Source organism: Chrysochloris asiatica, unplaced genomic scaffold, assembly GCF_000296735.1.
Source record: "Chrysochloris asiatica unplaced genomic scaffold, ChrAsi1.0 scaffold00026, whole genome shotgun sequence".
Classification (NCBI taxonomy): Eukaryota; Metazoa; Chordata; class Mammalia; order Afrosoricida; family Chrysochloridae; genus Chrysochloris; species Chrysochloris asiatica.
Window position 1 is genome coordinate 11138128 of NW_006408544.1, and position 15394 is coordinate 11153521.

Consider the following 15394-nt stretch of genomic DNA (forward strand, 5'->3'; position numbering starts at 1 on the left):
TCTCTTGCAGACAGCATATTGAAGGATCTTGCTTTCTTATCCATTCTGCTACCCTCCGTCTCTTAACTGGTGCATTTAATCCATGTAATTTAATTCAGTGTAATTATCGATAGGTATGGATTAATTTCTGCCATTGTATTTGTTTTTTTGTGGTGTTGCTGCTTTCTTTGTTCTGTGTGTCTTCCTTTATTGAGTTCATAGTTTTTGTTTACTTTCTTGTGAGTTTCCTCATAGTTTTAATGTTTCCATGTTCTTCTTGGATTTTCATTTTCTTGGAATGTTGTGAAGTGTTATTTTTTTTGAGGTTACCTTACAGTCCATTAACTTTCCATCCATTTAGTGCAATCTATTTTATCCTGTAATCTACCTGACCTTTTCAACACCTGGATTCTCTGTTTCTACTCTTTTTTACCTTCTTTCACATTGTAATTGTTTTGATCATAGACTGACCTCCCAGATTCTCTGAGTTTGTTCTTAAAGGTTTTGTTCTGTTCTCGACTTTTCCTTCTGTTTATTTAGTTCTGGGAGGTGCTGCTACGTATGTCAATCTCTGGTTGTTGTCTGTTTTGTTGGTTTTCTCAGTCCACAGAACTCCCTTTAGGATGCTTTTTAGAGCAGGGTTGGCTTTGGAAAAATCCCTTCGCGTCTGTTTATCCTGGAATGTTTTGATTACACTGTAGTATTTGATTGATAGCTTTGCTGGATAAAGGATTCTTGGTTGACAGTTTTTTTTTCTTTCAGGGTTTTATGTATGTCTCCCCATTGCCCTATTGCTTGCATGGTTTCTGCTGAGAGATCTGAGTTTAATCTGACTTGCTTGCCTTTGTATTTAACACTTTTCTTTTCCAAGCTACTTTCAGGATTGTCTCCTTATCTTTGATTTTGGAGAGCTTCATTATGATATGTCTCAGTGATTTTCTTCTTTTGGGGTCTCTATCCTTCCTGGGGTTTGTTGAGCTTCTTGAATGTTTATCTTTTCACTTTTCAGGATGTTAGAGAAATTTTCTTCCCGCAGTTCTTCAACTATTTCTTCTTTGGACTTGTGTGATTCTTCCTGGTCTGCCGATAATTCTTACATTATTCCTCTTCATGTTGTCCAACATGAATCTTATACCTACTTCAGAATGTTTTATCCATTTTTCTGCTTGCTCCTCTATCTTAGAGGTATTGAGAGATCTGTCTTCCAGCTCACTGGTTCTGCCTTCCATCTCTTCTATTCTACTCCTCTGCCCTTTCAGAGCATTGTCTATTTCTGATATTCTATTATTGATTGTTTGGACCTCTTTCTGCAGGTTTTGAATTGTTTCCAATGCTGTATCTATTTTATTTGATTTTTCCTGTAACACTTTCCTGACTTCTTCCTTATTTTTCTCAACTCCATTGTAAAGTGTTTTAAAACATTTTATAATAATTTTTCTGAATTCCTTCTCAGGCATTTCCAAGGCCTGCCCTCCTTCCAGAATGGAGTCCAGGTCTACCTCTGGGTCATTTATCTCTGATATTTTATCTTGTTTCTGGACATGCGCTGATATGGTCATCTGCTTTTGCTTCTTGGACATGATTAATGTTTATCTGTGGCCTTAATACTTAATTGAGTGTGTGTTTTGGTATTGCTTATGCTTTCTGATTGCCTCCAGGTAGATGTGATGAGGATGTGGGCTTTACTCTTCTTATTGGGTTTCCCTCTTCTTATTGCTTAACTCAGAGTAACTTTCACAGGTGTTGTCTTCCTCCCTGATGTACGGCAGTTGGTCTTGGTTCTTACCTGGATTTTGGTGTTTTATAGAGTGTGACTGTAGCTGAATTATATGGCAGCAGTTGCTCTCTATTCTTGGGTAATATAGGGAGAAAAAGAGTCCCCCAAAGGTTAAAGGGGGCACATAAAACAGCAACAGTTAAAAAAAAAAAAACCACCAAAAAACAACAACAAAACTAGATTGGATACTATAGTCTATAATTTCACATAAAATGGAGAGGAGGGAGAGAAGGAAAAAAAAAAATCTATAGCCTAATATGAGTATGATTTTAATGTCCTCTTTCAGCTTCTTGCCTTCAAGGTCACCTGATAAATTTCAAGATGCCACTGTTGGTTGATATGTTGTACCTCAGGATATAAATTTTTGGCCTGTTTTGTTTTTAAACTCTCTGTCTCCACATCCCTTCTTCTGGCCTTTTCCCTATTTTAAAACAGTTCAGGGTCAGCTCTTGGGCTGCTGGTCTCTTTAAAAGCTGATACTATCTGTGAGCTAGTGTTGCAGAATAAGCCACCAGTGGTAGGGGTGGGGAGTGTCCACTCTCTCAGGCACCCCCTCTAGTCACCAGAATGGAGGTGCGCAAACAGTGGTGGTGGTGGGGGCAATGAACAGATAACAGATACCAAAAAAAAAAGAAAATCAGAACAAAGCAAAACTAACAAAGTGCATTGTCCACCTTTGCTCCGAGGTTCCCGGGGCATTATTCTGTGGTGGGTCTGCTCCCCCTCTTGGTCTTGCCATTTAGTCTCGCCCAAGTTGTCGCCTGTGGGCTGCCAAACCCGGCAGATTCAAAAGTATGTGATTTCTTACTTCCACTATAAGTTCCACTAGCTATAAACCTTCAAACTTTTAAAATATTTCTACTTATGTGGTTCAGTGTTTTGGAGCTCTGCCCTAAACCTGCTTCGCCTGGTATTCTATGGTATTGCTGACATAGAACTTCACTGCACCTCTACCCTAGGCGCCATCAAGCCCCGCCCTCTCCCATTATTTTTTAAGTCCATTTTTCCATAATTCTTCTGACTATAAAGGGAAATCTGACACTTAAGTGCATTCCTAAAAAATACTGCAGAGAAATACCTATATAGAAGTTGTTGTTGTTGTTGTTAAGTGCCTTGGAGTTGGAGCCGACCCATAGCGACCCTGTACAGGGTTTCCGAGGGTGTAAATCCTTACGGGAGTAGAAAGCCTCATCTTTCTCCTGCGGAGCGGCTGGTAGTTTCGAACCACTGACCTTAAGGTTCGCAGCCCGATTCATAACCACTACGCTACCAGAGAAGTTACCTTCCCTTTATTTGCTCTTGAAACTCATTTCTCATATCTATATATTTCTGCCAGAGGGGAGACAGAGTAAAACACCTTTCATAATTTCACATAATCTGCTATTCTAGATATAAAATACTTACTGCTTACCCATGTAGTTCTATCTCTATGTAAATTCTTTTTAAAAAAAGGCAGGGGGAGTAATTAATCATAAAATGCATATTTTCAGAACAGAAAGTTTCATTCCCCTATTTAAAATAAAATGAGATTACACTCAACACTATTGGAACAAAATCCATTTTTCTTCACTCTCTTATTTTTCTCCTTTTGTGCCTTTTACAGTCTAGTATAATACCTGGAAAGCTGCTAATAAATACTTGTTGAACTGAATAGCTAATGTTTTCAGATAATATTGTCCAATATCTTGAGTTATACTATTTAACCTTGCGCTCTGGTATGGTGCTGCAGGATAAGCACTGGACTGATAGCAGGGTAATCACAGGTTGGCGGTTCAAACATACCAGAAACTCTCAGAAACCCTTTACAGGGTCCCTAAGAGTCAGAACGGACTCAACTGCACACAATTTAACCTTCCGGAGAAAATAATTAAGTTGTCAAGGATTTCATCTTATTGGTATCCAAATTTGTGTATTTGGTAAAAACAGTCAAGGAATGAAATGTTGTATTGCACTGGGCAAATCTGCTTCAAAAGATCTCTTTAAAAGTAATTTAAAGGGAAAATGTCGCTTTGAGGACTAAGGTGTACCTAACTCAAGCCACGGCATTTTCAGTCACCTCATATGCACAAAAAAGCTGGACAATGAATAGGAAGGCCAAAGAACTGATACATTTGAATTAGAGTGTTGGTGAAGAATAATGAGCAGATTACCAGATGGGCTGCTAATATCAAGGTCAGCAGTTTGAAACTACCAGTGGTTTGGGGGAGAAAGATGAGGCTTTCTGTTCCCATAAAGATTTACAGCCTCAGAAAATCTATAGAAAGTCGCTAAGAGTTGGAACCAACTGCACAGCACATAACTACCACCAACACCTTCAAAAAAAGCAAAGTCCGTTTGAACCCCAAGGTTGACCTTGTGGTTAGCAGCCCAATGCTTAACCTACTGTTCTACCAGCGCTCCTTGATAAGTTTATAACATCACAGAAATTATATTATTCTTAGAGTATCTATATGAGTGTCTCACAAGTTCTAAAATGCTACATTACGCCTTTATATCTAATGATACAGCTATGATTCTGGTTTTGTTTATCAATGCCAAGTTAAAGGCTGGATACAACTGAGGTAACTGAAGCAATGAAGACAGATGATAACTTCTAGCTTACCAGTGTGCATCCTGGGCCATCCATCTCTTTCACAATCTCTGCCAGAAGATCCAAATAAAGCATCAGCCCTGGGACTTGGGGGGTCAACCTAGAGGAAGTATGAGACATCAAAGTAAAACTGAGCATAAATATTCTCATCCTTTCAGTCTAATGGCACCACCAACACAACTAGAGCACACAGACCACATACCCTCAGCCTAACATGATAGTACATGTAAGAGTGAGGCATGTTCTAGGGGTCAAGAGCTTAGTCAGTTTATGGTTCTTTTTTCAAACACAATTGAAATTGAACTACAGTAATGTTTAAAGCTATATATGTACTTAAAATGAACAGATTAGCAGTTAACATGTTCATTATGTCCATTGTCTGTTTTGCTTTCTGATACAAGGTTTAAAAAAGAAGCAGAAGAAAAAGAAGAATCTACTTCTCCATAGTTAAAAGAGAAGTTTAGAGTTTAGTCAATTAATATTTAATATGCTGAGTGCCTTCTGGTGGTAATGTGCCATGGAGTAACTCACAGATAATAACAACCAAACAAGTTTCCTAATCAAATATTTTAAATGGTGACATACATCTCTGTCAAAAGATTTCTGTATTCAATAAAATTACAAACTTGTGTACACCAAAGGAGGCTAATCAGAACACAGAAGAATAGGAATGGAAAAACTGTTTGCAAATCATATATTTAAGTTGTCAAAGATCTTATTTTACTTGGATCTGCAATCCACACTCATGGAAGCAGCAATCAAGAAATGGAATGACCTACTGAACTGGGCAAAAGACCACTTAAAGTGTTAAAGAGCAAAGATGTCACTTAAAGACTAAGGTGTGCCAGTCACAAGTCATGGTTACTTCAGAAACCTAAGCATGCAAAATACGGACAAAGATTAAGACAGAGTGGAGAAGAATCAGTGCAGTCGAATTATGGTGTTGGTGAAGAATACTGAATATATCATGGGCTGCTAAAAGAACACACAAATAAATCTGTTTTGGAAGTATGGTCAGATGTACCTTAGAAGCGACAATGATGAGACTTCATCTCATATACTTTGGGAACGTTATCAGTCCCTAAAGAAGGACACCATGCTTGGTCAAGTGTTGTTGTTGTTAAATGCCCTCGAGTTAGTTCTGACTTACAGCGAACCTGTATAGGGTTTTGGAGGAGCAATTGGTGGGTTTGAACCTTATGGTTAGTAGTCCAGTGCTTATTCTAAAGTTCCACACCAGGATTCCTGATAAACTGACAGGCAGTGAAAAACAAGGAAGACCCACAATAAGATGGATTGACACAGAGATTGTAACAATGGACTCAAACATAACAACAGTACAGTGGTGCAGGACTGGGCAGCATGCTTTCATCTGCTGGATGTGGGTTGAAACTAGATGGCACCTAACAACAACAACACACATGTTAAGGAGCTAGTATACAGAATATGTAAAGCAACCTTACAAATCAACAACAAAAAAACAAACTCAATTAAAATGGACAACAAAGTTACATACCCATTTTTCCAAAGACATTCAAATGGTCAACAAGGAAAAGATGCTCAATTTCATTAGTTACTAGGGAAATCCAAATCAAAGCCACAATGAGATACCACTTCATAGCCACTAGAATGGCTGTTAGGTATTAAATTGTATCTCCCCCAAAACCTGTGTTAGGTTCCTAACCCTTATTCCTGTGGATATAATAGTTTGGAAATAGCATTCTCTTTGTTATGCTGAGGTCACATCAATGTAGGTATGTCCAAAATTTATAACTGAGTTACAAAAAGAGGAAGTTATAGACAGAAAATAGCATATATTAGGGAAGTCAGACGCCATGTGAAGCTCGTCAAGAACAAAGGACTGCCCAGGACTATCAACAAGAAAACACATTTCTGTTCTTTAAAACCACCCAACTTGTGGTATTTGTGTCACAGTAGTCCAAGTTAACTAAGAATAATGGCTGTAAGAGAAACATTTTTAAGGGAAAGAATGTAAGTGTTGGGGAGGTTGTGGAAAAATTGGAACCCTCATTAACTGCTGGTAGGAATTTAAAACGATGCAGCCATTGTGAGTAACAATTTGAAAGTGCCTCAGAATGTTAAATCGCTATGTGACCCAGCAATTACACTATTAGGTAAATATTTACCCATAAGATTTGAAAGCAGAGTTCAAAGCTTCAGTGATGTATACTAATGTTCATAAAAGTACTATTCACAATAGCCAAACGTTAGAAACAACCCAAATACATAGATGGATAAATAAAATGGGTTATATCCATGTAGTGAAATATCTCTCATCCATTAAAAAAAAAAAAGGAATAAAGTACCATGCTACAACACTGATGAAATTTGAAAACTGAAGTGAAGCAGAAATAAGTCAGACACAAAAGTCATACATTGTATGATTCCATTTTTATGAAATATCCAGAACAGGCAAATCCACAGAGATCTAAAGATTAATTCTTGTCAGGAACTCAGGGAAGGAGGCATTGCAAGTGAATGCGTAATGGAAGAATGGAAGCAAGGTTTCCAATGGGGGAAGAAAAAGTTCTGGAACTATTGATGGAATGTTCTGGAACTATTGATGGCTATACAAAAACGTGAACGATGGCATCCAATGTCACTGAACTGTATTTTATAATGACTGAAATGGGACATTTTACCACAGTAATAAAAAAAAAAAAAAAGATCCTCCTATACACAAAAGAAAAGTGTCACTCAACACTTCTAAGATAGCAAAGCCAGTTTGTCTGGAAACACCTTGAGTTCTTGAAATTGCTTATTGTTTTTCATACCATGTACATAAAAATAGATTCTTCCATAAAAGTATTAACCTTTTACAGCATATGCATGTCTGAAGTTAGAAATGTTGTTACTTAGTTACCTATTTGTTGAGTGCTTGTAAAAATCTCCAATGGCTGGGGTGGGGGGAGAGGGAGGAAAGGCACGTCCATGTTTACACATACAATTGGAAAAACTGTTTCCTATACAGTGAAATAAGAAATTTTCTAGCTCATGACTTAGAAGTAGCAAAAAGTTCATGGGACAAATCTTTCAATTCCATTTTCCACAAGCTTTTTGAAACCCCCTTGTACATTTCTGTTCCTTAAACAGCTGGAAGGGAGGAACTTTTTAAGTTAAAAACCGGCAAGACTTATACCTAGCATTATTAGAATTACTCCATTTTTAAAATGACATAAAAATAAACATTTTATATTTCCCTAAGTAATATTTATGTGACTAATTCTCAAATCATTGCTGGTTACCTTTGTACATACACATTTTAATTAAAATGTCATACAATTCCTTCAAATCATAGCTTATGTTCTTTCTTTCCCATTTCATTTGTAAGTGTGACAGACAAGTAGAGGCATTCTAAAACTGCCATCAAAAAGCAAGTAAACATTATCTGCATATGGTTCAAACAAACAAAATGTGGCCAGATCCATGTTCAAATTCTATAGAAAATATGAACAAAATAATGTCAATAAAGCTACCATTTAAAAGTACCCATTTATACTATAAAAATTTCCTTTTACTTTATTGTAAATCTTTACTTTATTGAAGTTAAAAAGAATAATGGATTGTCTAAATTAAAGATGGAATAAAATGTGATTTAAAGTACATCTAAATTTATTATTTTTTTAATGCCAGAAAGAAAATCTGAACTTTCAGATGTTGTATGTTCAAAAAATTACTAGCCCAACAAAGAGGCATATTTACATGTTAGAATACCTCATTTTGGAATTTGGAAATAATGTATTAAATATATTAACATCAGAAACAGTTTGAATTTTTAAATCATTTTCAAAATCTGTATTTTCAAAGTATATATGTATTACAATATGCATATACAAGTCCTGGTATGGCACTGTGGGGGTAAAGCACTGGACTGCAAGGTCGGTTTGAACCACAATGTCAGGGGTTCAAACTCACCAGCCACTGCTCCTTGGAAACACTAGAAAGGATCACTATGAATCAGAACCGACTCAAACATACTTAACAACATATATATATATATATTGCATTTTATTTATTTGAAAGTTTTTGGTCAAAATATAAAACAATTTAATTTCAAGGTAAAATACTACACAAAAATTTAAGAAATTATGAAGATCCTGAGAAAGTCCTTTATTAAAATATTTTTACTATGGATGCTTAAATTTAGCCAAACCCTATTTGACTATCAAATGGACATAAGCTCTAAACTTCGTATCAAAAGACTGCTGCTGTATATAAAGATTAAAACTATGCTATCTTTAAGTTAATGCTTTTCCATTTCAAAGGGCTTCCCATCTTTGTCAAATAATGATTTAATTCAAAGATCCATTATACAAAGCTTACCCATGGGACATAATTTCAAAAGAAACTTAACTGTCTATTATAATTTTCTAAAAGGGTTGGGTTGGGGTAGGGGGGTGTCTTCCTTTTCATATAGAATACTTGGTCTTTTGAAATTCTACTGTGCCATTTTAGCACTCATGACGATTACATCCAACTTGTACAGCTATTATGCTGTCCACCATCTGAGAAAGGAAATGGTACTTAGAAGATTTAAACGTGGTATCATAATGGAGTCTGATCTCTGTTCAGGTTTACAGACTCATAAAAGAATTCTTTTATTCTAAGTTAATTTTCCATTTTAGACTGGTAGGCTAACAGTTCAGCAAAGAACATTATTAACATAAGCTAGAAGTTGAAAGAAGTTTCAGAATAATATTATGGTGGTAGAACAGATTTGGTGAGTTTCAAATGGAAATGTTTAAGAGAAAACATACATGTCTAATCACAAATGGAGGCTTATCTGTTTCTTTTTTGAATTCATAGGGTCCCAGATTTAAATGGGCTAGCCGCCGCCTGGTGTCTTCAGATAGCTCACACATCCTTCTTTTTGTGTAGGGAGATGGAGAGTGTGATTTTGACGAAATTGTAGGCTGCTCGTAGTTTTTTGCATTTATGCAATATTTACTTCTCTCAGGTGACTTGGATTTTTTCTTTTGTGATCTGGATGTTCTGTTTTGCAATCTGCCGTGTGATTTTTCAACTGGAGCCGAGTGGTAAATAAATTTATCCTGAATACAAAAAATAAAAATTAACTTAGGCAGAAAATAAACTTTTAAAAAATCTCATAGGGTGGGAATCTTTGAATGTACTCCTAACATTAGCCACTCTGAAAAGCCACCAGCCCTACTTCCCTCTCTACCTTTCCAGCCTTGACCAAGCCACCAGTTTGATAAGGGTGTCAGTTCTAAGAAATAGAAAATAGTCAAATATTTTTTATACATTAATAAACAAGAGATATTTTCCTAATTGATAAATAAGTCCATGAGGGTCATACAAACCAACAGCATCCGATTATTTCATGGTCTTTCTCCTTTTAGTTCCTGATATGCTCCTGGATCTCCTCCCACCTTGTTCAATGACTTCACAATTCTCCTCTCCACTTTATCCCATTTCATCCATCTCTGTGACATCACAATGTCTCACAAAAGCAAGGAATGTTAGCACGAGGAGGCACCTTTCACATTAACTAGAACATTCAACAAGCATTACCTCTTTCCAAGATGCTCAGAGGTCCTATCTCTTTTCAACTTAATCTTAGATTTCATCATTATGCAGATCCCTTTCATACCTCAAAACTCCAAAAAATGTCTGGCTTATAACAACCTCCTTTGCACATCATACAAAAGGGCTTCCAAAATGTTTATAGAAAATTAAAATGAAAAGATAATGGAATTTTTCCATGAACTTTTTGAAGGCCCCTTGTACTTCTTTTACTCACTGAATCTATTACTTGCTGTCCTCTAAATCTTATTTTCCTAGTCTTCTATACATTTTTAATGTATCTTATCACCATATATCCAGATAAACTCACGATCATTCTTTTCTCATTAGAGTTTCTAAGTGTTGGGTACTACTAGAGGAAGTCATAAACTTTATCTACTACAAAAACATGCTACCTAAAGGAGCTCTGGTAGCGTAGTGGTTACGAATCGGGCTGCGAACCGGAAGGTCAGCAGTTCGAAACTACCAGCTGCTCCGCGGGAGAAAGATGAGGCGATCCCGTAAAGATTTACAGCCTCGGAAACCCTATTCAGGGTCGCTATGGGTCGAAACCGACTCAACGGCACTTAACAACAACTAAGCCTACTCAATCCTTAATACATCCTTCTTGTTGCTGTTGTTAATGGATGCTATTTATAAAATGGCTGCCAAATTTCCTTCCGGTAACTATACTTCACCTGATTTTACCTCCTAAAATGAACCAAGGCTTGACAATATGACATTTTTTGTGGGGTTTTGTTTTTTGTTTTGTCTAACAGGATGGTAATATATATAACACAAATAGAAACTTTAAAACTCAGTGTTTTTCTTCTGGAAACATTTCTGCTATCATGTGAATGAACCCAAATTAGCCTTCTGGATGATGACAGTCTCATAACCACTGTCCTGTTGAAATCAAGCTAATGGCCATAACTGTAAGACCACTCCCAACCTAGAAGCCTATAAACTGTAAGACACATGAGTGAGGCCATCACAGATCATTCAGCCTAACCTCACTCACTCGTTCAGACCAAAAGAACCATGCAGACAACACCCGGAACTATGAAAACCAGTTGCTGTTCTAAGCCACTGAGATTCTCCATGGTTTGAGATACAACACAAAATACCTGCTACAAAGCTAACAAAAAACATATGCTAATTAGTAACTACTGGAAAGTAGAGTTGCCTGTGATAACAAAATGAAAGTAATAAACCTTTCAGAACCTTCATTTGCTGATGGGCACAATTCAAAATGTGGAAAAAACATCTGAAGCATCCATTAATAATTGGAACATGGATTGTTCTAGGAAAACTGAAAACTGTCAAAATTGAACTGGAACACATAAAGATCAATATCCTACACACTTGTTAAGTGCCGTCGAGTCGGTTCCGACACATAGCGAACCTCTACAGGGTTTCCGAGGCTATAAATCTTTACAGGAGCAGAAGGCCTCCTCTTTCTCCCGCGAAGCGGCTGGTAGTTTCGAACTGCTAGTCTTAAGGTTCGCAGCCCGATTCGTAACCACTACGCTACCAGAGCTCCTTATCTAGTGGGCAGGAAAAGAAGCTCTGGTAGGGTAGTGGTTACAAGTCGGGCTGCTAAGATCAAGGTCAGTAGCTCGAAACTATGAGCCTTTCCACAGGAGAAAGACGAAGTTTTCTGATCCCACAAAGATTTACAGCCTCAGAAGCTTGACGGAGGGTTGCTGTGAGTCAGAACCGACGCCATGGCACACCACCACCACCAGTGAGCTGGAATGAACTGATATTGGCGTTTTGAATCTGGTAATCATATGATTTACTACACCAGGAAAGACGAATTCAAGAGGAATAGCGTCACAGTCATGATCAAAAAGGTATATTTCAAGATCCATCTTGAAGGACAATGCTGTTTGTAATAGGATTGATTATAGCTATACATCTACAAGAAAGACCAGTTAATACCATTATTGTTCATATTTACTCATCAGCCACTAAAATCAATGATGATGAACTTGAAAAATTCTACCAACTTTTTCAGTTTGAAATTGATCTAACATGTAATCAAGATGTACTGATTGGAATATGAAGGTTGAAAGCAAAGAGGAAGGTTCAGTAGTATGAGTATGGCCTTTATGATAAAAATGATGTTGGAGATTGCATGATCAAATTTTGCAACAGAATGAGTTATTCATTGCAAATACATTTCATAGACAACATAAATGTGATCGTATACATCAACCTCACCAGATAGAATCAAACAACAAATTGCATTAGGCACGTCTACTGCACAAGATTTCTTTAAAGCATTCAAGAGCAAAGATAATCAGTATAAGGAGGTAAGTATGCCCTAAGCCTGGTATTTTGAATTGTCACGTATGCATGTGAAAGTTGGATAATGAGTAAGTTAGACCACAGAAGAATTGATCCATTTGAGTTATGATGTTGGAGAAGAATACTGCAAGTACCATGGACTGCCAGAAGAGCAAACAAATCTATGTTCAAAGAAGTACAGACAGAATGTTCCTTTGAAGCAAGGATGGTGAGACTTCTTCTCTCATACTTTGGACATATTATCAGAAGAGACCAATCTCTGGAGAAGAACATCCTGCTTGGTACAGTGGAAGGTCAGTGAAAACAAAAGGAAAACCCAATGAAATGGACTGGCACAATGTCACAATGTCAAGCATAACAATGATTGTGAGGATGGTACCGGACCAGACAGTGTCTCCTTTAGTCGTGCATAGGGTCACTATGAGCTGGAACCAACTGGACAGCACCTAACAACAGCTGATAACTGATGAAATTGATCTATTTAATAAATTCTAGTTTATACTATATATATATTTTTTTTAATTAAGTAGAAAAGCAAACAAGTTTTATTCCAGAAATTTAAAATATACTTATTAGTCTATTCCATTGGTGAGAAAACATCTAATATTAAAGTACTAAAAGAAATAACATATCTTAAAGATTTACAAGCCAAAATAATGTTATGAAATTAATTACACTCACTTCTCTCTTAAACATCAAAATTTCTTTTATTCTTAAATTTGAGCCTGAAAATGCTTCATGAGAGCCATTTAACTTTTAACTCTAATACTCAATAGAAAAGGATGTGAATTTATCTCCTTCGTAAATAGGGTCAACGACTGTTTATACTGGCAATTTTAATGTACAAGTGTATACTCTGGTTTGCCAGGCAATGATGTTTTCTACCTTGTATTTCAGCTATTATCTCTTTCCCTCCCTCAAATTATCTTCATTAAACAAAACTTAACCAAATTTGACCTCCTCTTTATAAAGAAGTCACAAAATTGATCAGTTATACATTATGTTCCAGGCACTTTATTCATAATCTCTCTTTTAGACTTATACAACAGTCTTAAGAAATCCAGTACCAGAACCAATTGTCATTGAGTTAATTCTGACGCATAGCAGAACTCAGAGTAGAACTGCCCTACGGAGTTTTTAAGGTGGTAACTCTTTACAGAAGCAGACTTTTTCTCCTTTGGAGCAGCTGAGGAGTTTGAATTGCTGACCTTTCAGACAGCAGCTGAGTGTTTTAACCTCTGTACCACCAGGGCTACTTTATGAGGTAATAACAATTATTGTATCTGTCTGACAGATGGAAAAACTGAGGCTAGAAGGTTAAATACCATGCCCAAGTTCACGTTCTAGAACTCAATCTGATTCTAAAGTATATTGTTTTAACCACTGTCAGACACCAAAGCCTATTCTCTTCCTCTCTGTTTTATAAAAATCAAATGGCAAACATTGAAACATCAAGTTAAAAAAAAAGAAATGGAATCCCCTTGCCAAAAGTTTACAGTGGAAACTACTAACAAAGTGAAAGTTTTCCACTTATAAAGGGTTTTTCCAATAAACAGTCTACTTGGAATGCATGCTCTTTTTGTATGTATGCTATCCTTCTTCAAGGAAAAAAGGTCAAAAACAAAAAAAAGCACTTCTCACTAATGTCAAGTCAACTCTAACTCATAGTGCCCCTGGGTTTCCAATGCTATCCAATTTATGGAAGAAAACTGTCACATTCTTCTACAGAGAAGCTGGTAGGTTTGAACCACCACATTTCAATTAGCAGCCCCAGGACTCAACCACTGAGCCAACCACTGATTCCTAGGACTTCTCTACCCATCCATCAAAATGGCATGCATCCCCAGTGTGGGAAGAACTATTATGGGAATGCAGACAAAACATTTCTAACAATTTGCATATATGTATAGTGCAAGTCGCAAAAACACAAGTCAATAAATTTGTCTCTTCATATGTTCTAAGACCACTGATAACTGTTGTGTCTGCCTACATTTAAAAAGAGAAAACTAGTCTGATTCTGAAATACCAAATTATAGCTAAACAAAATAAGAATCAACCCTTCAATAATTCTGTAACTATATTTTACCTTTGTTAGTTGAAGTTAATTTTCAACCTTAGCAATTTCACTCTAAAGTAGATAATGCTGTAAATTAACTTTCCACTCCTCCCATGATAAATCCGGCTTGCCATGTTTGGGCCCTCTGGGCTTTATATACTACTGACACTCTGTCACAAAGGGGTCATTATTACCCAGTCACACTGCAAATGCATGTGGGATAAAGCACTGGACTGCAAGGTTGGTTTGAAATACAAGATTTATGGTTCAAATTCACTAGTTGCTCCTTAGAAACCCTATACAGTATCACTATGAGTTGGAACCAATTGAACGACACATAGCAACAATTACAACAAAATCAACATACTACTATATAACCTGTGAACCAGGCTGCATGACAACCCTGGTGACCCAGGAAAGGGTTAGACCAAGATTGAATAGTAGATTCAGATAGCCCAGTTCACTCAGCGGTTCTCACTAACATAGAAGGTACTGAGGTAGGCACTGCTAGGCTTCCCTTAATCGACGGCCACAAAAAGGAGCACCAATCTCTTAAACAACTAGAGACACTCAAGAAAACAAACTCACTGGTACTAAAAACACCATTACTCCAATCTACACTCCCAGCACAGATCCTGCTCTCCGGGTTGTCAAAGTCACATCAAAGTGTGTGAGAAGCTAGCAACACCAACCCCAGCACCTGGAATTAGGTGTGGCCAACTGCAGAATCAGTTCTTGTCAGCCCTGAAATAGCAGGACTTCTCACCCTCAGCTGTTCTCTGAGATGGAAACACGCTGATCCCCCAGCTGCTTCGAGGTCTTGCACAAACTACTTCCAGATTGAGTACCCACTTAGACCTACAGGAACTCCATTTAGGGGTGAGCATTAACATATCATTCCTTACCCAACCAGGAGGTGAAGTCACTGATTAGAGACGTCACAATTGTATTCTCTCTGGGTCTGGCAACTGCCCAGCTTTTTTCCTCTCGTTGTTTTTTGTTTCTTTATTCTTACTCCCTCACCTTTCTCTCTCTTACTTTCTATACTTTCCATTTCCCCTTTCATTTTTCATCTTTTTTTCTGCTTATCTTCCCCAAATGCTGCATGCTGCTCTCTCTCTCTCTCTCTCTCTCT

At 37.1% G+C, this 15394-nt stretch overlaps 1 protein-coding gene across 2 annotated transcripts in view; it reads right to left on the reverse strand.

Moving 5' to 3' along the window:
- LOC102830306 (spermatogenesis-associated protein 6-like) overlaps positions 1 to 15394 on the reverse strand; it is a 139462-nt gene that overhangs the window by 86408 nt on the left and 37660 nt on the right. For both annotated transcript variants that reach the window (XM_006839739.1, XM_006839740.1), the window contains 2 exons: positions 9125 to 9418; positions 4359 to 4446 (listed from right to left, as the gene is read on the reverse strand). In XM_006839739.1, the coding sequence (XP_006839802.1) occupies positions 4359 to 4446; positions 9125 to 9418 (382 nt within the window). The remainder of the gene's footprint in view (positions 1 to 4358; positions 4447 to 9124; positions 9419 to 15394) is intronic.